Below are 26,378 nucleotides of genomic sequence, written 5' to 3'. Positions count from 1 at the left end.
AATCAGCGCATAAATGGTTGTGTGAATGCCTGGTGATGAAAAAAGGAGGCACCTCAGGGACTTTATTGAAAGCCTGCGTGTCTTCCCTTCCTGCCATCTGCACTAGCTCCCCAAGGGCTCTGAGAGCTGAGTCTGCAAGCTTGTTTGCTTCCTTACGTGCTCTTTAGGCAATTGGACAGGCCTAGCGAGGCTCTCTGGGACATCCTCCCCACGTGAGGAACATCACCACCACCAGGGTGCTGCCACGGTGCTGGTGCCTGATGGGAACACAGCCAGCACATCTCCTGATGCCTGGGAAAGGATTGGAGTCCACCTTGCTTTCTGGGAGCTGCGTTGCCTGCAGGTCTAAAAGGGTTATTTTTGGTTGCTGCTGTCAGCTGACCTGGCTTTGATGCACTTGTGTAAGCAGGCAGCATTTTCACATCCTTGCTGTTTGCTTTAACATGTCAAACAGCTGATATTTTTGCAAGGTTTCCCTAGCTCCTCGCTCCCCCCCCTTTTCTTCTGTCTCTATAAAATAATACTGCTATAATCCAGTTTGACTCAGCAGGATCCCTTTCACGCTGGCTAATCCCCATATATAGGCATGAGTTCAGGGAGGTGCACCAGAACGCTGCAATATTTTCCCTAACATTTTGTTTAACCAGGATGACATTATTCAGACAAATTAATTCCTCCAAGACGTAAACTTGTTCTGACTGAGTGCTGCAGCAGGCTCCCTGAGAGCAACAAACCATGATCTGACATCTTAACAGCTCTCCACACGGTCAGGGGGAGTCTTACATAAAAGATGTTTAGCTGTGCATATCTGCAAGGTGCAGCTGCCCCTTTCTGTTGATAGATTTCTTTTCCAGCAGGTTTTGGTGAAAAATATCTTTTTTTTCAGAAGTGAATGGGATCTAAAGCACAACGCATTTTGGAAAAAATCCTGGCATATGAAAACAGAGGGTAGAGACTACCCTACCCTCTGAAATCCTTGCCAAAGATTTAAAAAATGGGGGTCTACTTATGTCACTCTTCTTCCATTATGCATTGAGTTCATCTTGCATGTCTGAGCTAGCATGTTCCTACATGGGATTTACAAAGCTTAGGTGCATGTGTAGCTGATATGTCAGCTGTATGTGCCAAATGGCAGCGCCTGTAGGAAGGGGAGAGGAAAATGTAATCAGCCCTTCAGAAGTCTGCCAAAAGAAGGAACTCCTGGTGTGCTTCATGGAGAGGAGGCCCCAGCATGGGAAAGTGGCCCTGTGGTGCTGCTTTTACCCCATATAGGGTATGTATGGGCAGGTGAGCTACCCTATGCCCCTCTGTGACACCATCTATTTGGGGTGGCATGGCCAGGCTACTGGAGCTGCATTCAGCCCTGAGGTTTTCTGTCCACATTCCCCCAAGGTGTTTTCCTGGTGTTTGAGTGTCCTGGTTTCGGCTGGGACAGAGTTAACTTTCTTTTTAGTAGCTGGTACAGTGCTGTGTTTTGGATTTAGTGTGAGAATGATGTTGATAACACTCTGATGTTTTAGCTGTTGCTAAGTAGCGCTTATCTTAAGCCAAGGACTTTTCAGTTTTCCATGCTCTGCCAGCAAGCAGGTGGGCAAGGAGCTGGGAGGGAGCAGAGCCGGGGCAGCTGACCTGAACTAGCCAAAGAGGTATTCCATACCATGGAACGTCATGCCCAGTATATAAACAGGGGGGAGCTGGCCGGGAGGCGCGGATCGCGGTTCGGGAACTAACTGAGCATCGGTCAGCAGGTGGTGAGCAATTGCATTGTGCATCACTGGTTTTTTTTCTTCCCCCCCCCCTTCTTTTGTTGCATTCCTTTTCATTACTATTATTATTATTTTTCATTATTACTATTGTTAGTATTATATTTTACTTTAGTTATTAAACCGTTCTTATCTCAACCCACGAGTTTTACTTTTTTTTTTCCTTTGCTTTCCTCCTCCTCACCCCACTGGGAGGGGGAGGGGGAAGCGGCTGCGTGGTGCTTAGTTGCTGGCTGGGGTTAAACCACGACATTGAGTTACCTCTTGTACTCTGTAATGTCTGGGCTCTGGGAGCCAGCTGGGAAATGGTTTTTTCCTCCTCCTGCCCAGAGCATCATCATGTCCGTTCAGGTGCCTGCCAGTCCTTCCCCTCAGTGCTTCCCTTAGCTCCTAGATCCATAATCGAGCAGGTCTGTGTGCTGGCCTCAAGCGTGCCAAAGCTGCTGAGAGTGCCCTAAAGCAGGAGGAAGGAAATGAGAAGTCTGGTTAACTTAAAGTAGCTGGGGCTAAGCTATTTGAACACAGTCCTGGGTCCATATCTCACAGCCTTTGCTCATACTCTGAATTCTTCTGCTGCCTTATGTCTATTTTTTTCTCAGCTTGAGTTGCTTCACTGTGCCTTGGTTTTACCTCCCTGAGAAATGGGTTGATGTTAATCATTTGTTCATTGAGACTTGCATGGAGTGACTTCAGAGGGCTTAGCTGACTTGATGGCCGTGGTCCTGGGGTGCTGGGAGCTTCTCCTAGCTGGACTTCTCTTCTACACCTTACCATCTTCTAGGCTAGCCAGAGTAGCTTGGGGTAAACACGTTCTATTCTCTGCAGCAGTGTGTTATTGATGGAGGGCATCACTAGAGGCTCCTGATACTCCGCTTTAAGTACTTTAATGTAAAATCATCACCATTAATTCAAACCAAGTTACGGTTACAGCAAGTAAGTGTAACATCCAAAAGACACTGAATAAATAAAAAGGTTTGTAAAGTTGCAGCTTACAGAAATGGACTTACAGATGCATAAAACTACTTTATACTTAGTTTCAGAGGTTCCCCTCGCTCTGTAGTGGCTGTTGCAGATGCTTCCCAGTTTCTTCCCCAGGGATCTTCTGCATCTCTTTCTCCTGGTTCTGTTTGTGAAAGGTCTGGTATTGGGAATGCACTTTCTTTTATACTGCAGTTTTGTCTTTTGGGGGATAGTCAGTCTCCAAGCTCTCTCCATGCTTCGAACCCTAGAATCATGTCTGCCTGGTGATTTTGAGCCCTCTCCTTGTTGCAGAAGTAGACTTGACCAGGAGCTTTGAAAATGTTCTCACTCAGACGTGCCTAAATGCGACTATCACCTACACAATAATAATCAGAGTCAGCTTGTTGCTTTCCAGGGGCTTGTCAGAGTGATTAGCAATTTTTTTTTTTTTTTTTTTTTTTTTTTGCCTGTAGTAAGGTAAAATACTTTTTTCCTCCTGTTGAAGCAATTCTTAAATCTTTCTGGAAAACCTTTTATACACTGAAGTTTTTATTTCTTATAGACGTGTGGAGTAACTACCACACATTATACAAACCCTGAAATGCCATTAAATCACACAGCTTGTTAATGGCTTCTGCTTAAGACTCCCTGTGATGGTAACCAGGCAGCCTGGGATAAACCATCTGTCCCCCCAACCACGTCTTTGGGACCAGTGCAGCTGTCCCTACAAGAGAAAACATGTGAAAGAGCATGGCTGAAATAGATTTCTAGTGTGGTACTGCAGAGCTGTTACGTCTGGTAGTACTTGATGCTTATCTGTAATCTGTTATTAGCAACAAAGAAAAAAATAACTGCTAATAAAATTAGTGGATTAGTAAGATGTCAGAGCAGTGGAATGGAGGGGCATGGACTGATGAGGATCCTGGACTCATTTGAGCAAAACTGGTTTAATACACCCAACTGTGAAGCCATCTATCTGTCCAGGAACAAAACCATCATCTTCTGGCACACCAGCTCTATCTACAGCTAGAGGCTTATCCTGCAAAGTGTCTTCCTTAGGAAGGAGCAGAGCTTTCTGTGCAGCCAGCTAAGGAAGCCTTCCAGTATTGTGGCAAAAAGGGCTGATACCAGTCCTTGCAAAAGACCTGCTTGGAAAGGCTGGGGAAGACTAAGTTGAAGAGTGGTTTTATATCAAGTCCAGTGTTGGTGAGAGAGTGGAATCCCTTATCTAGTCTGCTGTCCATTCCTTACAAGGACACTGAAAGACTGAAGAAGGTGGAGAGAAGAGCCAAAAGTGGGAGAAAAAATACTTTAAAGTGAGTTCAGACAGTTTAGCTTCTCAGAGGTGGTGTGATGTAATGTATAAGGCGATGTACTGGCTGATAAAGAAACTTTTATAGTGGTGAAAGGCAGAACAATGGTGGCAGCAGTAGCCAAACACTTGCAGTAGAAATGAGACAAACAGTTTAACAGTATGACTGGTTACTACTGGAACAAAAGGCTAGTAAGTGATAAGTCTGCATCTCTTGATGTCTTCAGACTATGCCTGGACACTGTCATGGAAGTCTTGATTTAGTCAAACCTGTAAAGCACTAAAAATCGTAAGTGGATCAGTTGCCAGGGATTCTGCACAGAAACAATGCTGTGATAGCACCAAGGACCTCACAAACTGTGGATCTGGGGTAGGAGGAGTGGTGCCTTGTTTTGTTTTCTTTTTGTCACGTTCCCAAAAGAGAGTGGAGAGCCCAGGCTTGGTGGGAAGATGGGAAGCACGCACATCATATGCTGGCAAGATCCCTGTGTCCCGTACATGGCAGTAGCTAACACATTCCTCCTGTTAGACCACTGCCACGGCAAGTCCAGATGTCAGTAACTCCAGCTGATACCACTGAAGAATGATGATTTATGGCCACTGGAGATTTGTCTGCTTTTGTTCAAGGAGCACAAGAAAGGCACTTAAAGGTGGTGCTTGGTGGTCAGCCATCTAGGTCAGAAGAGGTAAAAGCTGGTGTTTTCAAAAATTGGCCTCCTTTCTAGCCATCTTGTGGTTTGTCTTCTCCGTAAGAGACTATGGGCTGCTTTGTTTGTTTTTGTTTTTCCAAGATGCTGAACGTACCCCAACTCAAGCTGCAGGCATGGAGCTTCTTTAAGAAAAGGTGGTTTGAATTAACCACCCTAAAATATAGAATACCCCATCCACGAGGACACTTTGCAGTGTGTGACTGAGTGATTGGTAGTTAAAAGGAGGGTTGTACCCAAAGTGACTTAATTCACACATCAGGCCCTGAAAAGATCAGCTCTACACCCAGCTGTAGTCCTAGGAATGCCAGGCAAACAGTGGAGTTTAAAGTGCATGGAAGCAGGGGAATTAAATTGGAAAGACAGGTCTTTGGTATCCAGGCAGTATTTTCTCACCAGCAGATCTCAAAGCACTTTCCAAAGCCTGGTAAGAACAAGGATATGTGGGGTCAGATGAACCCTGGAGTGAGTGCCTGGTTTTCAGTCACGCATTCCAGATCTCAGCTCAAATATTTTTGTGTTGGTTTTCTTTCAGAAAAGTACAGAAAGACCCTGGAGCCAGAAATACTGTATAAAACACGCAGGATAATTAGCAACCTCCTGGAAACATGTGCAACTTTAATAAAATTTAAACTCCAGTTCCTTCCCACAGGTGGAGTCCAGCAGTACTGTAGGCAATATGCACAATTAAGCTATTTTTATGCCTCTTCATCTAAAAATGTGAGTGTTAAAACATATGTAGGTAAAGCAAATGGAAAGCTTAAACTTGCCTGCGTGCCATGCTCATTTGAACTTGCTGCATTAGCTCTGCAAAAAGCCTGGATTGCTGCTGAACAGCGTGCTCAAGCGAAGATTTTGCAAAGAGAAATGTCTTCACCTACAAACCTGGCTTCTTAAAAAGCCCTATGACTTTGCAGCTCCAGAAGATATTGACTTTCCCTGCCAACCACAAAGGGGAATAAATGACTCTGGGAGGGCTCAAGTAATTATACAAAGTGCCTGGATCAACTTTTCCATGGGGATCCTGTAGCTACTGGTCTGATGGCTTAATAATGTGCTTCTGAAATGGCTGCTTTCCACTGCTGTTTCTCTCTGGAGCCAGATTTCCAGCAAGACTCCTTAGCTGCCCTTGCAGAACTGGCAGGAGGATGCTTGCTGGACTCGTGCTGCATGTGAAGGAGCCAACATTAACTTTTCCATAGGAAAACTTACAGGTAGGGCAGAGTTGGACTATGCTGCCCCAGCAGCAAACCCGGAAAAAGAGGATGACTCAGAAAGTCCTAGATCGCTTCCTTGCTTCCCCACCCTTCACTGCCACTCCCTGTCCCTCTGTCCTTCTCCCTTGTCTCTTTGGAAGCTGGTGTGGCAGTGTGTGCAGGGAGGGACCACTTTGCACAGTAGGGTAGTATGGTGCCAGCAACAAAATGTTTTTCTTTCATTAGGAGACCACCAGCACTTGTCCATATTGCCTGCATTAGCTGGGTCAATCAGGTACATGAGCCACGTGTTATTACCAGACTGTCTTGTCCCTTTGCATCTGGATCTGGTCCATAGTTAGAGCCTGATGAAGAATGGCCCTTCCTTCTGTTGTTGCTAGTAGATCCATTAAATCAGCAGCTATGGAAAGATGTGGGCCATACCAGTTTTACTTTGCATGAGCTGCTTGGCAAAAGGCGAGGGTCAGATTACTTTGGGTTTTCAGATGTTCTTGCTGGGGAAATGGCAATTCCTGGTCTTCAGAAAGGAAAGTTGGAAGTAACTTGTACTGGGATTGAGATGAGCAATTCAGCAGTTACATTAATGAGAAACAACCATTGGTGCAGGTGATCTCAGACCTTTTAAAATACTGTGTGAAGCACCAGAGCATGGTCTTTTCCACTGTTATGGAAAGAAAGTCGCCATAACAGAATGGAACAGTTACAGAACAGAATGATCCTGGAATAATGTTATTTTTTCCTCTATATTCCATAACCACTGTGATTTCAGCCTGAGAGTCCATACACTGAGAGGACGCTATCAACTGGAGAATGGACATGTTATATAACATCTACTATACATTCAGTGTGTTTATATAAATGTACATTTCTTACATAACTGTGTCGCTAGGAAAACAGTGAGGTTGTACAAGTTCGTTTCTCCTTCTGTTGCTGCTCCGCTTTGCTTGTTGATTCTCAAGCGCTGTCACAATACTGTGGAGTTTGTGTTACTGCTGTGTGTGCCCAAGTGAATCTCTTCTTCTTTTCAAAAGCTCCATTCATGTTTGGGTTTTGCTGTTTTTTCTCAACTGTTGTTTCTTTTTTTAAATGAATATTTGGCTGAAAGCCTTTGGTATTGCTTTCACAAACTCAGGAGTAATCTGGTTAGTATATATTAGGGACTAACAGTTAGTTGACTAGCACAGTGTTCAGTGACTGTGCTTTTCAACTTTAAATAATATCCAGGGCAGCCTCCTCAAGTGATGTAAAAGACCTGGTAAAGAAATGCCAACTGTCAGCTTGATTTTTGGTCTGCTCTGCTCTGCCATAAACCTTCCAAACAGCTCAGAGCAGTGTCCTTCATATTCCAAATTAATCCAAAATTTCTTGTGGTGATGAAAGGGAAAGAAATTACTTTAGAGTGCAGGTTTCCTGCTTTGAACATCCTTGACTAACCCTGCTGACACCAGAGAATTACCACCTACTCAGACATGCCCATCTGCTCTTCATGGCAACTCTGAGCCCAAGACACTTTTATTTGCATTCCAATGGTTTTGGAAGATCTTGGATACAGAGATCTCTGTATCCAAGTCTCCATGTTGTCTGTCCAAAATAAGAAAACTTCTTTTTTTCACAAGGAGCCTTAATTTCTCTAGTCTAAGAGGAAAAGAACAGTGCCAAGAGGTTAGATCAACTAGGTAGGCAATTGTGTTGCAAGAAATCTTCTGCCCAACAGTCCCACCGCAGTGTCTTGAACAGAAGAGTAGCCCAAAGCTTCTGGTTTACTTTTCACACATCATTCCAGGAAGGATCTGATCTATAGTGAGCGTATCAGTTTGTAAGGTTGGAAGGAATAATGTATCATCCTTTTTCTCCCAACTGTATGTACGTTGAGTTGAGTTCTAGCAGAAGCAGCCTCAGAGGTGGGCTAGAGGTGCAGAGGGGCTGATGTAAATAATCTTCTCTGTCTCTATCTTTCTCTGGATGAGATCATCTCATAGTGGAGGAAGGAAGGTGGTGGATGGGTTCTGAGGGAGGAACATCAGTCTCTAGCTAGAAAGCAGATGGATTTTCACTTTTCTCACATCTCACTGGACTTCTTTGGGAAGTTCTCTTATCTGTGCCATGCCGTGTCTAGATTCTTCTTACATAGCTGTCTCCATTTTCCCTTTTTGTATCCCTTCCTTTGTCACTGTTATCTCAGCAGGTGGCTCGAACTTGCTTCTCCAGACAAGGAACTGAAGCAAACATCCAGGTCATCTGAATGAAAAGAACAGGGATGTCATTGCATCTAAAAATAATCCCAGTACCTGCTAGGTGATATATTGGGCCCTGGACTTACTCAGCAGCCTGCTTTTATTTCCAATTAGAGTCTGACTCTGGACAGAAGAATGGGTGTCGCTCCAGGGGATAACTCAGTTCAAGCCTCTGAAGAAATCCTGGCCCCCCCCGCCCAAAAAAAAAAAAAATTCCTGGTCTTGGTGTAGAGGGGAAAGAGTATAGAAACACAGTTCTTGCCTTACATTGACTCACTAAATTCTGCTTTCTGTTATTCTTGACAGCGGCCAGTGCTGGTTGCCTGTGGTCCCTGCCCAGTGTTCTTCCAAAGTCTTTAAAATATGCGTCTCACTCAGGAGGGTTTCTTCAGGAAACAGAAACCACCTTTTCCCCTCCCTTTGGAAGGACCTCAGAGCACCCACAAAATTTTCAGTCCTCGTATTCCAGGCACAGATAAGTCTCCCATTGCACTAAAGGCTCCAACATGTTCTCCTCACATCAGGGACTTAAATGCATTTGGCAACTCTTTAAGAAACACATCAGGGATTTGGGAGAATCATATTCTCACTGTTAGTTTGGGTAGCAGCAGCATCCAAGTGCTGTGAGAGTTTTGAGTTTTTTTCCCAAGCTTTGTACTGGATTATGTTATCTATTAAAAGCAGCTATTTTTATGCTGAGCTGTTGCCATGACCTGTATTTCACAACTTGCACTTACACACTGAAAAATTATTATCTTGCACTCAAAAGGTGTTTCAGTGAAAGCTCCATGAAATTCTGTGCAAAATCTCATTACCTTCTTGCTTGTTTTTTGGTTTGGTTTGGAGAGCTGTTTATTTCTTGGTAGTTCTAGGTGCCAACTTTGGTGTTCATAATAGAGATGTGACTTCTGTCAGAGCACCACAGGCCTCCCAATAGTTTACTAAACCCATTCCACAGATTATGTGAAGCACAGAGGTGGAAAATAATGAAATGAAACTCTCAGAGTCACTGCTGAACCTAAGGACAGAAGCCAAGCACCCTTAGTTTCCAGTGCTCGGGCCCCTGCCACTAGAAAACACGACTTTCTCATGGGCCTTATATGAGAGATTCAGGAGAAGCTTTGCATTCTCTTTGCTTGAGCAATTTAGGTGGAAGGGGGAGCTGTTAAACTGATATTCAGCTGAAATATTTAACCTTTGGTAGCTATTAGAAGCAACTTAGAGATGCCCTTATCTGTGACTTGAAATAACCAGGGGAAAATGGGTTGTGTGCCTCTCCTTGTGGCTTAGAGAGATGAGGGGGTTTTATTCTGGAGGAGGGAAGGGGAAGGATTCTGCCTTTTTTTTTTTTTTTTTTTTTTTTTTGTACAAACTTTAGAAGTACCCAGACTCTCAAGTAGTCGCCCTGTCTTTTCCCTCTGTTTCTCCAGGAAATCTCTCTTGGAGAGCACAGGAAGCATAAAATGCCAGCTATAAACAGGTTGTAATTAAAAGGCTGGTGATGTTCAATCTGTAACCAAAAAAACCTCAGCTTTGCTGGATGCTAGTTTACTGACAGAGTTTCCAACTGAAATTTGATTTCCATGTTAATCAACAAGATTCCATTTTCTTGATGGTTTTTGTGTCACAAATTCTTGCACTGCTCAGACAGTCCTTCAGAAAAGCATGGCAGGCGAGAATTCATTTCTAATGTAAAAATACCAAGAAAGAGGAGGGTGAGGGGAACTATAAATAACCACTGAGATGTCACAGAGTCAGTCATTTTTTCCTCCGCAAGTCAGCTTTAGCAGTTAAGGTCAAGATAACATTTCCATGTCAATAGTCAGTTACATCAAAATTCTAAAACAGGAAGATTGAATGGAATTTTGGATTTTTTTTCTTGTCTTCTGCCCAGATTTGACCAATTTATAGTCTCTTTGGTCTGCCAGCTATAAGTTCCAGTGTTATCTTGGTTAAGCTCTTTGCCAGAGTGGCAAGCTTGGATTGGAGCATCAGGTTTATTAAAGGCTATGAAATTAAATTCTCTACCAAAAGAAAAGAAAAAAAGCCCATTTCTTGCCGATTGTCACTTCTTTGTATTTCCTTTGATGCGGTTCAGTTTGACTTGAATTTTACCCTAACAATTTGCTACACAATTTTGTTTTGTTTTCATAAAGTTCTAATCAGTTTAAACTGCAAGCAGTTTGCAATGCCTCTCTTAACAGCTTCCTCGGCTTTGCTAATTAAGCTGGAAATCTCTGTGTTGTCCACAATTGTATCTAAACAAGGAGCAGAGTCTATCTGCTCACTGTTTGCCACATCTCCCTGCTGCATGTAATTCTGCTGCCTATGCAGAAGGTAATCACAGCAGGACAGATCCTTCGGTCTTTATTTAGACAAAACTCCCAGGGTGGCATACAAGGTCAGGCACACCATGTTTTGAGGGAGGAGATGGATTTGATGGTGAGAACATGTAAGGCAAGCAGCGCTACATCTGTAGTGCAAAGACTGGAAGCACTTGGGCATGGGGAACAGCTTTGCTTTATTCCCCCAGAGCACTTTGTACCCCAGAGCCCTGGGTTATGATTATGGTTTGTGGGTGCTGTCACCTGACATGTGGGTGTTAATAGGTAAAAGCGCAGGCTATCAAAACCTGCCATGTATTCCTCCCTGTCCCTCAGGAGTAAAGCTAACACAATATCATAGTTTTTAAAGCTACCAAGGTTCACTCCAGTGGAAAAAAGAGTCCTAACAAATCCTCGAACCAATCTTTCTGCAGTCAGCAAAGCCGGTGGGTAACTTATCTCTAGGTAGCGACCTCAGTGGTATGAAGCAATACTAATCTTCTGAGGCATGGCTGCCGTTGTGCGACAGGGTCCAGGGATTTCCGCAGTAGCTCTGTGCCAGTTTGCCTGAGCTGCAGAAGCCTTGAACAAACTGTTTACCTCTGGCATTCTGGGAGGGATTTTGAGGGATTTCCTTCAAATCAGAAATCTTTGAAAATCAGCATCTTGCGCCAGGCATTGTATTATGCAACGGTTTGGAATGAGGGCCAAAGGTCTGGTCATGAGCTCAGGATCTCCTTGGATTGAAGAAATCAAAGATGGAAACTGTCGTATCAAATCATCCCTTCCTGCCAAGGCAGGCTCATCTCCTGTGCTCCACTGGTGCTGCTATGATTTATGGATGCTCATCTCTCCAGCGCTCCAAAAGCCTGACCCAGCTTAGTGGTTGAATGTTTTCTGGACCAGGTGCAGTCCTGGTATAGTGTGACCAACTTCACGTGGTTATACTGGGATTCATACCTGGTGTGTGGTGTGGTCAGCAGTGCTAACAGCAAGCATGAGCTGTGCTCACCAATATGCACAATGCACTGCTTCAATTTTGTGGGGAATGTGCAGCTTCTCTTTTCTGGTGGCAGTAGACAACATGTGAGAAGGTTTGGAAATGCAGCTTCACTAGAATGAAAATTACTGAAGGAACAGGAGGTGATTACCAAGATATATAACAACATCCTTTTACATAGTAGTTGCTAAGGGTGCTTTCAATTGCTTGACTTAATGTAGTATTGCATGCGACTATAATTATTGCTGTTAAAAAAAATTTCATAAGCATAGACTTTTTTATTCTCCATGCTTTTTTTAAAGTCAACTGTAAGTTAGAAGCATTTCCCTAGTATTAAAATACTTTACTCTTGCAAATTGCTGTAGCCACATTGGAGTACTCTGAGTAACAGCTCAGATGCTGTTCCCCAGTACTACACCTCCCAAAGTCAGACCTGGTTGACTTTTGAGGTGTGTGCAGTCATTATAGGTTAAAAAGAAGGAGTTTTTGCTGTTAAAAATACCTTGTTTCCATCAAGTAACCATGTGACACACAAACTATTTCACAAGTATTTATCAAACCTAACAGCATCCAGTTTCTCACTGGAATATGCAACTTCTACAGCCATTTTGTTTACAGGCCAAGTGAGGCACAGAGCATGGGAGTGCTTTGCCTCTGACAGTTACTTAGTTGAAAAGCCAGAAGTAAAATCCAGGCGTTTTATCTTCCAGCCCACCAGTTTAGAGAATGAATCTCTCATTTGTTACATTCACAAGCACTGCTGTTTTAAAGTGACAAAGATCTCTGTGTTGTCAGAGCAAGGAATGTACAGAAGATGAGTAGCTTTGAGTGCCAGAAAGTAGTTAAGTAATTTCCAACATCAGGCTTCTTGCGGATTTTTAGCTGGAAGGAGTCAGTGTGATTGTGGTTGGACACTGAGCCTAATGCACAGCAGATCATTTAACCCTGACGTTCCTTCATCACTCTCAACTTGGTGGTACTAGAGACGGATGTGGGTCTTATCTAAACTGGCACTGAGCAACAGAGAAGTCACCCTGTCCGTGGCTGTGCTGTTCCAAACATTAATTATATTCGCCATTAAAAATATATACCTTTCTCCAGGTAGTATGGCCAGCTTGTGTGTCTGCTGGATCCAGCAGCCTTCTCTAGGTTTCCTCTCCAGCCTTTGGTATGCTCAGACAATGGCAAAGCCATCCCTTAGCCTTCACTTGATAAGACAGCAATCTTAAGAAGGAGCAAATGGAGCTCCTTCCTCCTCTCACTGTAGAGCATATTTTGACATCTGCATATCATTTAGGAAGCATTTCTCAAGCCCTGTTCCATTTTCATCATGGCCTTTATGTTATTGCACATTTGTAGACTCAATTGTATGTCATTGTCATCTTTGCTACTAATATAAGCCATAAAATATATCTAGTCTTTCTCTAATAGTTGCAGGGAAAGGGAAAGGGGCTTCTTCACCCTGTATGCTGAGAGGACTTTCTGCCAGATTCACCTCCAGCTGCTCTGAGTCCAAAAATACAAAGCTGAATTTGGTTTTCCTGACAAGAAAAGCAAATTCCAGCAGAGGGGAAGCATGCCAGCCGTGGTATTGCTACTGTGCTGGGAAAGCCACTAAAAACTGAGCTGAATGGAAGAACTATTTGAAAGCCACTGAATACAGCAACCTCCAGGGCCTGAGTCTACACTATGCAGCTGGTAGCTGTATGCTCAGCTCAGACCCACATCATGCTGGTAATGTTGCAGGGTTGCCAATGTAGTTTATTCCAGCATCTTCCCACCCCTCTCCCAGCAAAACAAGCTATACCAGCTAAAGAGCACCCTCACTGCTTACCATTGCGTCTGAATTAGGGGGTTTTGCCAGGATATTTTGGGCTGTCAGGTGTCATCTCTTCCCCCAACACACTGACACAGCTATGGCAACGTGGCCTGAACATCAGAGAATCAGACAAGATGCTTCTGCAGGGTTCTCCCTTGCTGGACCTACCCCTCTGAGAGCAGCAGGAAGGGAAGGAGAGTGTCACCCACTGCTAATAATGTGGCCAGATGGTCAAGCTGAGTTAGAAAGATTAACTCACACATGCCCAAATTCTCTCCTCAAATATGGAGGAAGGAGTTTCATGTTGGCCATTGGTGAATTAAATGTTGTGTTTGCCAAGATTTACCTGTCTGTGGAGATAGCAATTCGGAATGGCTGGGGATTTGGGGGGGGGGGGGGATCAGGTCTTGGATTTTCCTTTTCTAGAAATAATGCCAAAAAAAAGGTTTTGAAAGTGTTGAAATTGCATCTTGACACTTAACCCCTCCACCAATGTCTGCTTTATATTTAATTTATAATCCAACTATATATTTGCAGACCTAAAACCTAAATGAAACCATTTGAAATTATTTGAATTGCAGTGTTTCAATTGACCTGATCTAATTTGGGGTTTGTAAATTCACCAGACTTCTTGAGATTAAAGTGTTCTGTCTTCACTTAAGTATGGAAACATTTTCAAGCCTCAAAAATTATCCCACAATGGGGAGAATGTCTCCTGTTCTGCTCTCCTCACAGTCTGAGGAAATGAAGGACGGAGTCACAAGATTTAAAGCAATTCACTTACCGCACTTTACTAAGTTACAGTTCAACTACAGTAGTTGACCATGTGCCTGTTTTTAGCGCAACAGTCACTTTTGATTCCCGCAGCTAATACCATCTCCTCTGCGCAGTCACTCCAAAAAATGTGTTTCTTCTGCAGTGCTCGCAGAAAGTGAGTTCGTGTCCCTGTGCCTGAGTTGCCAATGTAATTTATTCCAGCAACTTCCCTCTCCCAGCAAAATAAGCTATACTGTGCTCATGTCCCCGTGCGTGAGCTTTCCTCGGTCTGCTGTTCAGAGTGCAGGAGAGATTATTTCTGTTCATTAGAGCTCCAGATGAATTGCCAATACAGAAGAAGCAATGACTAATCTGTGTGGTTTTTCTTATGCATTCATTGCTAGGTCATTGTGGGAGGGTCCTTGTGCTGCGCTATATTGTGAGTTACTGCTGTCACCCAAAATTTGGTTATGAGGGGTTATAATCTACAGCATTAGGGAAGCAAGATGAGCTGCAGCCCATAGGCTGTCACTGCAGCTCTGCTCCCCGAAGCCATTTGCCAGCTTTCCATCTGGGATGTGAAGTTTTCAGGAGGGGATTCAAACTCTTCCCACTTCCAGTCTTCAATGGCTCTTGCACCCCAGAAGTCTTTCCCAGAAGTTTGGATTTTCACTTTGTGTCCCATGTTTAAACCTAACATCTGCAGAACAACTCCCTTTGGCTTTCTGTGGTTTCTGAAGGGCCAAGTATTGCTATAGGGAGGCCCTCAGACAACTCCCCCCACCACTTGCTATCAGATACTTGTTCCCAAGCAGCTTGTTACCACTTTGCTGCTGATTGTGCTGTACATGTTTAAGTGTCTTAGTTTTTACTTGCAAGCTGATGCTTGATGTCCTGGTCATTTCACTTCTTTGCCCATGTTTTAGTGTATCTTTGCTTGGGGTTATTTTTCTTACTGGTATATTAGGGTGCATTATTCTCCCCAGGTGAGATCCTTTTTCTTTACAATGGGTAAGCAGTTCTGCCCTCAAGAGATGTGGACCAGGACTCAGCCTTTAAAATCGGGCCAACTTTCCATTTAGAAATGGATGGTTCCTTCCCCATCCTTTTCAAACCCAAAAAGTCAGTTGGATTTGGAGACACAAGTGTCTCTCAAAAAGAAAGGCACCCCCTGCCTCTTAGCCAAAAATATGGGAAAACGATGGTAAACTTTCCTCTCAGCCCATGCTGGATTTGTGGTCTGTGTTCTTACGACATGAATTTTACCACAGCCCCTAGGTCTGATGTTTCCTAGCTGGTTCTTATCTTTCTTCTCTGTGCCTTGCTTTGGCCCTCTGTGTAGGTCATCAGATGCACTCAGCTCTACCTGTTGATTACAGAGAGGGCTGGCAACAGCAGCTTGGGAGAAAAGAAGAAAAATAGGGCTGTTAGGTTTTTTCTTCATCTTGTTTGGCTTTCTGAAGGTCTGAAAGCTCCAGGAGGTGCTAGGAGAGTTAGCTAAACTGTGAAAGAGAGCAAAATCAAGAAGCCAAACTTATAGTCCTACAGGGATGCTATTCCCATAATGTGCAGAAATACCTTTGTGCAGGTTGTTAGCTGCTGGGGCAGCACTTAGGCATGTGGGATAACCTGATTAGAGAATCAAAGAAAACCCTGTTAGCTCCACAGGCCAAATCCTGCCTTACAGCAACCTGATGTCAAATGGGTGTGAATCAAGGAAGCTTTCCCTTTGGCATCTTCTGGTAACACCTTGAAGAGAAGGGTCTGAGCCAGGGTTCTAGCAAGGAAAGAGGCTTAAGCAAATATACTCCCAGACAGGGAGTGAGCTGGAGTCTGAAACTAATGACTTTGTTTTTGCTCACCGGTACAGACTTGGAAGGATGAAAAGAATAAATTTCTCAGGTCTGATTCTCAGGTTGTATAGAAGGCTTAACGAGGAGTTAGTTAATTTTAAACGCTTGTCTTACTTAGCTGCGAGAATGTCAAACAGTGTGACTGAGCTGAGATTTGGGAGCAGAAGACGTGTGTTTTCGGAAGGCATAATCCGGAAGCGTGATTACCTGCTATCCTGGTCGCTGCAAAACTCCCACCAAAGTCAGCGTTAACGTGAGATGTCAGACAAGATGATTGTAATGATCTCTTACAGTCTTAAACTCTTGTGTGTCTGAAACATGAGTAGGAGTTGTATCAGATCCATAGTGGGAGCATTTCCAGGCCACACTGTTTGGTGTTAAATCCCTTTGCAGGGTGGATTGCAACTGCAGGTTTCTGCTCTGTTCACAGTACCAGGTAGGCTGTGCTCAGTGTTGCTGTCTGGAGCGCTGTTATGTAGGCTGCAGTAGTACACCAGGGGAACTGCTTACCAGATCAGCCCCCAACGTGTAGGTAAGCCGTGAAACTCCCGGCTGTGTTGTGAGTGCTCAATGTTTATCAGAATTCAAAAAGCGATCAGGAAGGTTCATGGGAGAAACATCCACTTGAGGCTAAGTACAGAGAAGCTAAGCTCTGGCTCAGGAGGTCCCTAAGCCAGAAATAGCTGGAGGCTGGAAGCATATCGTAAGGAATTGGTGTGTTTTGCTTGCCCTGTTCTCATACTTCGGCCTCTGTTGTTGGCAACTGTTGGAAATGAAGCAAGCAGTGACTTGGTGAGGCAAACGCTCCATACCTGCGCGTGTTCAGAAGGTGTCATAGCAAATGCCTTACGAGTGGCACAATCTTCCATCGGTATGTGCAGGTATGCTGCATTCCTTCCTTGGCAATATAGAGAACAACACGGGTGCCGACTGAGATGATGTGATCTGCTTATGCAAAGCAAAATGGTAAATTTGCCAGGTTATTTCTCCAAGGAGAAAATTATTGACCTTGCTTTTTCTGGCATACCAGCTACTGTTATAATGATGATGATGGTGACAGCAACCAGACAGAAAGGCCAGCAATAATTCTTTCCTGCCCATTATTACAAGGCATAAAGCAAAATCCAGTCTGAAACCAACACTAGTCTGGCTGTGCTCTCTTTACAAATGTGTGAGGCAGTTCTGAATTTCAGCACATGTGAGGACTTTTCATATCGACCTTTCCAACAACAATCCTTTTGATCTTCTGATATAAACCTGTGTATTTCTATGTTTGTATCTTACCAGTGATTTGCAGCCTGGAGCTAATGTCTGATAGCAAATATGTGAGTGTAGAAGTAACCTCTCTGAGCTCCTGGGTGATTCATCTCCTGACAATACATTTTGGCTGCACATGTAAGGGCTGGATCTTGCCCCTGAGAATATTGGCTCAAAGAAGCAATAACAATGCGGTCAGTCAAAGCACTACTTTCCCTGGGAATTTTGTTGCATGAGGAAGCAAAAGAACTTTAGCCTTCCTGTGTTTGTCAACATGATCTGCCTTCCAGCAGCTTTTTATATTTCTGTCCCATTAGATTTTTTTCCTTTCCTTTTTTTACCCCCTCCTTATTTCTGTCTATCTTAATCGTAATCAATATTGTAATCATAGACTTTCTACCTCATCCAAGATTCAAACACTGGTTAATAACGTTGTTTGATAATTCCAAATGCATCAAGCAAGAGTAGTAGGTGAAGTTTGCTTTCCTAAAGTCCAGTGAAATGACCCAAATCATTGCCACAGATTTATTTTTGCATCTATGTGGGTTGCACTCTCCATTCGTGGCATGTGTCTTTAAGGTGCTTGGTTTGAAAGGGTAAGTTGCACAGTTGATGTCAGAAGGGCTGGTGTGGCTCACAGGCAACCATCTGAAGCAAAATTATCTTGGTGTTTCTATAATTAACTGCAAGGGTGAGTGAGGGTTGAAATGAGATGGATCAATCACTTGAAAGGTGGGGGTTTTTTTGGCTCCAGTGCTTCAGGAGCAGGCCAGTATGTAAAACCTGTGCAGCAAGGATCATGGCCTTAGAGCTGGCATTTCATAGTCATTATCTCAAACATCGTGGGCCAGAGATAAATGAACAGTTTAAGTCATCCTGAACTCCTGTCCTTGTGATGCTTTCATTGCAGACACTGCTTTGTTCTCTCCCCAGACTCAACAGCAGTCTCCGTGGTGGGAAAAGAAGATCAAGATTTTCTTACAAGGCAGATAAAGATCCATTATGGGAGCTGTATTGGCAGAGCAGTTAGGGGGTCTCTGTGTAGCCCCAGGAGTTTGTGCTTCAGTTTTGCACTGCGTTCTGAGGAGGTTGTGTCTAATCAACTCAGCTGCAAAAGGTGATTCAGACTGGGCAGCCCAGAGGCAAAAACCCAGGAGCGCAGGCTGCATAACTCCTTCGCATGCTCTTGGCTACAGAGGCTGCAATGTCTCAGATACACCCACCTGATGGGCCATCTCTGATCGTTTATCAGAGCTGCTGAGAGAAGTCTCTGGTTTGTGTTCTCACACTATACTAAAGGCTTGACACAGGCCCTGTGCTGTTATCATACTCTTTGTTGACTGTACTGCACTTATCTAGAATAAATGAAAAGAAAGTACCTAAAGCTTCCAAGTAGACCAGCAGCAGCCTCCAACCCAGCTGACTTTTGTAAATGTCCTGCTGAGATGGTGCTCACATCTGTTGTGTATGTTTTGTTTGCAGAACACACTGGAGCAATGCAGCGTCTGCGCAAAGCCCATCATGGAAAGGATCCTGCGAGCCACCGGGAAGGCCTACCATCCCCACTGCTTCACTTGCGTGATGTGCCATCGCAGCCTGGATGGGATCCCCTTCACCGTGGATGCTGGTGGGAACATCCACTGCATCGAGGATTTCCATAAGTATGGCCTAAGCTGCTGTCAGCGGCTTTGCTTATTGTCTTTCTCTTTTGTCCGTAAAAATTGTCCTTTTTTTAGTCTGAGCGTCCAAAAAGATCTGAACCCTCTGCCACTTCCTCCCAAGGCTCTTAAATAGTAGGCAGAGCTTTGCTCCAAGCAGATACACTGTGGCGTACAAGATTAATTGGTTAGGGGCCGATGCTGCTTGATCTCTGTTTTGCTTAGATCTGAATTTATGGATAACCTCTGTGTTTCTCCGTTTTAAATGTTCTGCATTCCCCCTGCCTTCCCCTGCACTCAGCATGTGCATGTTTCTCCTCACTGCCTGTACCTGCAGCGTCTCCCCACTTCTTCCGCCGAGCAATTGAGAGGTCCTGTACTGTTGCAGTCTGCAGGTGTTTGCTTACCAGCTAGAGTGATCTAGGTGGCCACAGGATGGTCACAGCTCCTTTTGTTTCTAGTTGCTAATTGGCTTTTAAAAGCTGCTAAAAATACAGCCGTGGTAATAATTCATAGTGAAACTGCTATTTAAAGCAAGTTGAAAGGTATAGTTGCAAGTAGTTTCTGTCACTGCCACGCTGCCACCCCCGTCATCACAACTAATCTAGGGAAGACAGGTAGATATAATCAGAGCACAAATGTTTCACCTGTATGGAAAAGATAGACACATTACACTCCTCAATTAAGAGAGGAAATCAATACTGACAAATGTGGGTTTACATCTCAACCATTTATCTCTTAATTTCTAAGGGGGTAGACTTAATTAGAGCCTCGTGACATCAGTGTGTGGGCCTGAAAGCTCAAAGAAGCAGGCTGACTTGACAGAAAGGGAAGCAGCCATGATCAACTGGCATGTTAAAATCCAACATGAGAATGTTCCCTGTAGCTCAGATAGGCTGGGTTAATTGACAGCTGCTGTGTTGCCTTGCTCTTCTGTGTCAGCAGTTGTGTGTAAGGTAAAATTTGGTCCTGAGCACAGGCCCAACAGAAGGCTTATGCAGCACTTGGGCTTCTGAAGGGTTTCCCTCACACCCACTTACAATTTGGAGACTGCTGCTTCCCCAAGCCCCACAGGCCAAGGGCTCACATGCCTTCAGGAGAAAGGTTGGGAGCAAGAGCTGACGTCTCATGTTGAAGTCTTTTGGCAGTGACTAGATGCGGACCTCAGGGCTCTCAGAGTGGGAAGTGGGAGGCTGTCAGTCCAAGGAAAGGACACAAAATCGTTGAGTGAAAGATTGAGGGGAAGATGACGGGAATAGCATGAGACCTAATGTAACACTCAGAATGTCTTTGGCCAACCATGCATTTAGCAGCACTTCAGCTAGCCCAGTTTTAATTGATGAGGGATGACATGTCCTCCTGGTCTAGAGGTCGAGTGCTCTACATCTTGTACATCCTCTTGATAACAAAACTGTACCTGCTCACACTGTCACTTAGCTACCCCCTGAGCTTAGGCCCCGCAGTAGCACGTCCACATCCCCTGAAATCTGCAGGAGTCATCTCTGGGTCCTGGGAGTTAATATTTGGCTCATAATGAATTACCCACAGTGGCCTGGACAGAGAAATGTTGAAGTATTTTTAAGCACCACATTTGAGCTAAATGGCACAAGGAAGCGCCTGCATGAAGCAGCATATAATTAACTGCGATTACAGCTCCGGTCATATCATGATCCATTTAAGTTATTTTTCAGAGCACTCGCTATAGCCACTGTTTAATTCATTTTTTCATTAGATCACAGCTACACAGACATCTTTCATCGGCTGCCAGTGAAATTAATATTTTTCTTTATTCCTAGTACAGATAGATTTTTTCTTTTTTAAGCTAGTTAATTCTGAGGTGGTTCATGTGACAGGCTGGGTGGCAGAGTCAATCTTTCCTAGGCATTTCAGAAGAGAAGGGCCTTTGATCTCCTCGTGTTCTGATGTTTGCCATAAGCATTGCCCTCTGTCACTCCATAGCCTGTGACACCAGCTCTCGTTACATGGCAGCAGATTCTGTAGGTATGTTTCTTTTTTTGTGAGTGGAATTTGCAGCCAGGGAATTGGTACCCATAGATTTTGAACCAAAACAGCAAATAATGATTCACCACAGTCTAAATGTTCTCAATCATCCCCACCTGCCTAGGAGCAGAGGTGGCCACTTCTCATGGGCAACTGCGGGGAGCAAAACCAGAGCTAATACAGAACATATGTGAATTAGCCAGAAGGGCATACGGTGGGCAATAGAAGGGGAAAAAGAAAGGTCTGTGCTCCTCTTTGATCCCTGAGCTGACCCTGATTCAAGCCAGTCCCTTCACACAGTGAGTGATTGTCACTATACAACTCTGACTCAGGCTGACTGTGGAAGAGAGAGCATTGGTGTCTCTGCACCCAGACCTGTTCCCTTTTAAGTCTGGGCAACCCACTAATGGATAACTGAGAGTTGGTTTTAGCTAGAAAGTGCAGCTAGTCAGAATTGCCCTGATGCTTCTTGTTTGAGAGTGAGCACAGCCAGGAGTGTGCTCCTGTGTGCATAAGTGGGTAAGATGGCTCAGAAGTTTAAAATGGATGGGATAAACCTCAACAAATTTGTGTAGTGTAAGGCAAATCTTTTTACCATCTCTGTTAAGACTTTTTACCTATTTGTTCCAATCTCCAAACTTTAATATTTTGATTTTTTTTTTCAAGAGATGCTCTTGGAGCAGATCCTGGTCTTCTTTCTAACCTTAGGATTCGCATGGACTTTCTTAGAGTTAGGCTGGGGGTTGAGCCTGAGGAATTGCGGCAGTGCCTAGGTGTCATGATCGTGGGTCATTCAACAGGCACTTTAGTTGTTAATTAGGGCAAGCAGGATATGCTTTGCTGTCTGTCAGATATTCTTCAAGTCCTCTCCTAATAGTCTCCAAAATGCTCTTTAATATCCTGCAAGCCTGAAATTGCATTGTAAGACTAAAGTGCTCCTTCCTGTCTTCTTTCCAAGGAGGCAGCTGTGCAAAGCTACAAACTGTGACATATGTGTATGTACGTGTGTGTGTGTGTTTGTACAAATGCACACGTTTCTGGCTTGCTGGTGCAGTTAACAAAAACTTTGGCTCCAAGTTTGCGGATGACTGGGACCATCTCTTCTTTCTTCAGGAAATTTGCACCAAGATGTTCAGTGTGTAAGGAGCCCATCATGCCAGCCCCAGGGCAAGAGGAGACTGTACGCATTGTCGCCTTGGATCGTGACTTCCATGTCCAGTGCTACCGATGTGAGGTTAGTATTCTAATCACATGAAGGACAGAAAGCAAAGGTTGACTTAATTTCATCACCGCCTCATGTTACACACACGACAGATATACCCTATTGTAACACTGGCTCTACAATCAAATTACTTCATTGACTTCAGCATGCAAGGAATTTTTCCTCATTTATGTCAGCACAAATGAGAAGAAAATCAGGTCCCTTGTTTATAACAGGTTCATTAGGAGAGCAAGAGAATGTGGCTCAGGTAATTAGGGCTTAATATTTGAGAACTTCATAAGTTACAGCTTGGACACAAACATTGGTCATGTTTATGTTCTTAAAATGAAAGCTAATGCATGTTAGAATTTGAGCAAGATTGTACAGGAAACTCAACATATGGCTCTGGGTTGAAGAATTTTAATGGACACATAAACATGATCATTCTTGTTTTGTGCAATGCTTTTTGTGCTACTTTCCTGTTCAGTTTCATTACGCACTTCATATAATTTTGATGGTAAGAATCTGAAGATGGAGAAGAAAAATCACCTTAAAGCAATTAACATGTGGGAACAGCTGTGTTAGGGAACCTTCAAGAATTCTTCAATGCAAGTGTTACTTGTTGGATAATACATCAGCCAGATCGCAGGGTAAGAAAATGAGACCAAGTGTGTTTCTTATCACAGTTGCGGGTTTAATAACTTTAACCGGAAAGAAGGATGGACTAAGGCTTAAAGGTCTAGGCTGAAACTTGAGGCATCTGGTTCACTTCTCAATCTGACCTTGGCTTCCAGTGTACATATCAGCCCATTACTTAGGCCCAGTTTTTTAAACATGCTGGGACATTCCTACACTAAATTTTGTAGAGCCTACTTTGTCATACAGCATGTCCCCATGCTGGCTGCTGAGATACCTAGGCTTCACACACATGAATGTCAGAAGTAGATGCAGTGGAAAGCACAGGACACAGTCACTTGGCCTTGACCTCCATGTGCCTCAGCTATCTCAAAAGGAACAATGATATTCCTCTTTCCACCACTTGCTTGCCAGGTATATTTACAAACATAGAGGCATGGCCTCTAAGCAAGCCGTAATCCCCTCACCGCAGCTCCATTGGCAGTCTTGGGCCAAGTGATGGCTTGATCACACAGTGAGGGATAATTCCCAACTTTCCTAGCAGCTATACTTAGCCTTATGTTCTTAGAGGCTGAGGTCTTTGGAGCAGGTTTTGGGCATTTTAGTGGGGTTTCCATGTGCCTGTCTCAGTGACATCCTCCTTTCAGCCACAACCTTTTGGGCCAATTGCAGTACCAACACAGGTGACAATTCTGGTGAGGGGAGACAAGCAGGGAGTTTGCTTAGCTGTCACCCCTGGAATGGATGCTATAGCTTTGTGGCATTAACTCTTCCAAAGGAGATTACCTGTAGTCAGATATTGGTACCAGACTTCCTTCCCAGTGATGCTTCTTTTTTGTCCTTTTTTGCATTAATAAATATGTGCTTAAGTTTGATGTTTTCTTCAATGCTAAAGACCTTTCCTTCCTCAGAAATGTGAAGGGAATAATCTCCTTTTATTTTCAATTGGATTAAATTCAGCAGAGAGCTTGGGAACCCATCTTCTCTGCAGCATTGTCTCTTATCAGGATAAATGGCTTAATCGTGAAAGACATCACGTACCTCAGCTTCATGCTTTACGCTGATTCAGGCTGGATCCTGTTACAAGGTGGAGAGTCAGGAGAGAGTTTCTTTGACTAATAGATTCTTCACTTAATCTTGTTCTTCTTTCTTATTTACTTTGCTCTTTCTGTTTGCTTATTTCCTAGGACTGTGGTGGCCTCCTGTCTGAAGGGGACAATCAGGGCTGTTACCCTCTGGATGGGCACATCCTTTGCAAGACCTGCAACTCTGCTCGGATCCAGGCTCTGACTGCCAAGGCCAGCACTGATCTCTGAGTATCAACTGTGACCCTCCCCAGGATGCCCGTTGGGGATATTGCACAAGCTTTGCATGATTTCTTTCCAGCCTAGGGTCTGAATCTCTGTTTAAAAAAAAAATAATTAAAACTGGAAGGCCTTGGAACAAGAGGGCAGTTCGAGAGGCCATGTTCAGACTGCCCATGACAGGCACCTAATTTAGACATGACTTTTCAGGAGGGCAGCAAGTGAGTCAGACCACCTGCTGTCTCTGCAGCTGATGGAGATAAGTGGTCACAGCACCTAAGTTATCTGCCTGTAGAAGGAGGTCTAAACATGGTGCTAACTATATTTCTGTGTTTGATTCGTGTCTCTTAAGAAGTACATGAAGGTAGAAGGTGAAAGATGGCTGAGCTAGTTCTTTCTCCCAATATATTTTGAGAACCTGACCAGCTCTCATTGAAGTCATGGGGAGCTTCCCCTTTGACTTTAACAGGATCTGGATCACCAGCAGAAGTAGCTCCACTGCCCTAGAAGGTGTGAGAGCAGACCCAGCACTCCTCTCATCATAACACAAACAATGCAACTTCAACTGTACTGCACCTAAAAGTGTAGGTGTGACCTTGTATCCTTGGGACACAGATTTGTTATCTAGATCTTCTTTCTTAGGCCCTTACTTGTCTCCATTCCCTTCCAGTTCAATAGGGTTTTTTCTTTTTCTTATGAAATTATATTTTGCTATTGCATAAATTTACTCAGTAGTGATGCTTCCAATTCACAATGTATGAGCAATCACAGAAAGATGTGAGCTTGCACACACTGTACACTACACACACACTACACACACACACACAATGTGCTTTTGATTTACCAGAGGTATAAGCCAATCATGTCCGTTGAGAAGGTCATTTAAGGATGTGGGCCTGGAAACACATTTTTAAAATCCCAGTGGTTAAAAAAAAAAAAGACTACATAGAACTGCAGTGCAAAGCAATGCTCAAAAAATCTTATGCCACTCTCTCACACACCCCATTCTAGTGGGACCACTGGCAGTGTTGGTTTCTGGGTAGATACTGAAGCAATAGAGTCTTGTTCCATCTCCTGTTTATTGCAATGGGAGGATTTTCCTTCCACTGTAACAGGGATTGAATCAGGCCTTGGGATATACATTTGTCTGATGTTAACACACATGATCTGGAGTTCTCATTAAAAAAACTAAGGATCTTATTTCAACAACAGCAAAAACAATACTCCTAAATACGTGCTGTTGTTCAGTTTTTATCTTAAGAAAGCTAAAGAAGGTATTAAACCCTTCTCTATGCCATTCCAAAAAGTAAGCATTTTTTTTTCCTCTTTCATTTTCATCCCAGCCACTTATAACTTCTCTCTGGTGAAATGTCATTGCAGAAGAGTGCTGGGCCAGCAGCAGCATTTTCATCTTCGGTCCAGAATTAATACATATGCCAAGGTAAATAAAAGCTGGGCACAGATAACCTTTTTTTTTTTTTCTCATGTTGGTGGGGTTTTTTTTAGTTTGGTTAATTAAAAAAAAATATAAAAATTAGAAATCCACAGCATTCTGAGCAGCTATAATATTCTTGTTCATGAAACCCATAATAACTAAGGTGCAAATTACATAGTGAGGGAGTAATTTTCATATCACTGAATTGACATTAATATCTTATTTGCAGATGTAATCAAAGAAAATACCTTTCTTTGCACTTAACAAATTAAGAAGCAGAACTGAAACAGTTGCAGGCTGATTGACCATGTAAGTGACAAACTGGCACTTTTCAAGAGTAAGTTACAAGCATTTTTTTCATGCACCCACTGAAAAACATAAGAATATGGTGCTTTCATCTTTAGTCTTTATAACAGAAGCCTGATATAATTATACCCACTAATGCTGAAAAGAAAAGTTAGATGAGCTAGACCGATAGGAAACAAAGAGGAAAAATTGAGATACTCACTGCAGCTCCTGCAAACGGTGCATTTCCTTTCAGTTTAGCACTAACCTTTATGGAAGAGCACTGTGAAATTTAATAGATTTAGCTGTATCCAGTAAATTCAAATACAGAAATACCAGTCTGAAACCTCTGTTCCTTACATGGTTTATATGTTGGCAAACTCCACCAATGTCAGGGAAGTTTCCCAAAATTCACAGCTCAGAATGAATTCTTCTTTGTAGAAGGGTGGCATCATTAAAGCAAAAGAAATCATTCTCCACCATAGTGGCTGTGCTGAAGCAGTTTGCCTTTTTATACTAGATTTCTGTCCCGGCCTTCAAGAATTTTACTGCCTCAGACGTAAACAGATTTTTTTTGCACCGTGACTCCTGCCAGGTTCCATCTGGGCTCCTGCTCCCTGAACCATGGCACGTAAGGTATTTCTGAACTCACTTCT

At 43.5% G+C, this 26,378-nt stretch overlaps 1 protein-coding gene across 5 annotated transcripts in view; it reads left to right on the top strand.

Annotated features, from left to right (window-relative positions):
* Window positions 1–24,656, top strand: part of LPP (LIM domain containing preferred translocation partner in lipoma) — a 365,538-nt gene extending 340,882 nt beyond the window's left edge. For all 5 annotated transcript variants that reach the window (XM_050902578.1, XM_050902579.1, XM_050902581.1 and 2 more), the window contains 3 exons: window positions 18,685–18,863; window positions 21,975–22,095; window positions 23,886–24,656. In XM_050902578.1, coding sequence (XP_050758535.1) covers window positions 18,685–18,863; window positions 21,975–22,095; window positions 23,886–24,014 — 429 coding nt within the window. In that variant the 3' untranslated portion in view covers window positions 24,015–24,656. The remainder of the gene's footprint in view (window positions 1–18,684; window positions 18,864–21,974; window positions 22,096–23,885) is intronic.
* The last annotated feature ends 1,722 nt before the right edge of the window (window positions 24,657–26,378 follow it).

Source organism: Gymnogyps californianus, chromosome 10 (genome assembly GCF_018139145.2).
Source record: "Gymnogyps californianus isolate 813 chromosome 10, ASM1813914v2, whole genome shotgun sequence".
NCBI lineage: Eukaryota > Metazoa > Chordata > Aves > Accipitriformes > Cathartidae > Gymnogyps > Gymnogyps californianus.
The sequence above is the reverse complement of the archived record's forward strand: the minus strand, read 5'-3'. Positions and strand labels throughout refer to the sequence as shown.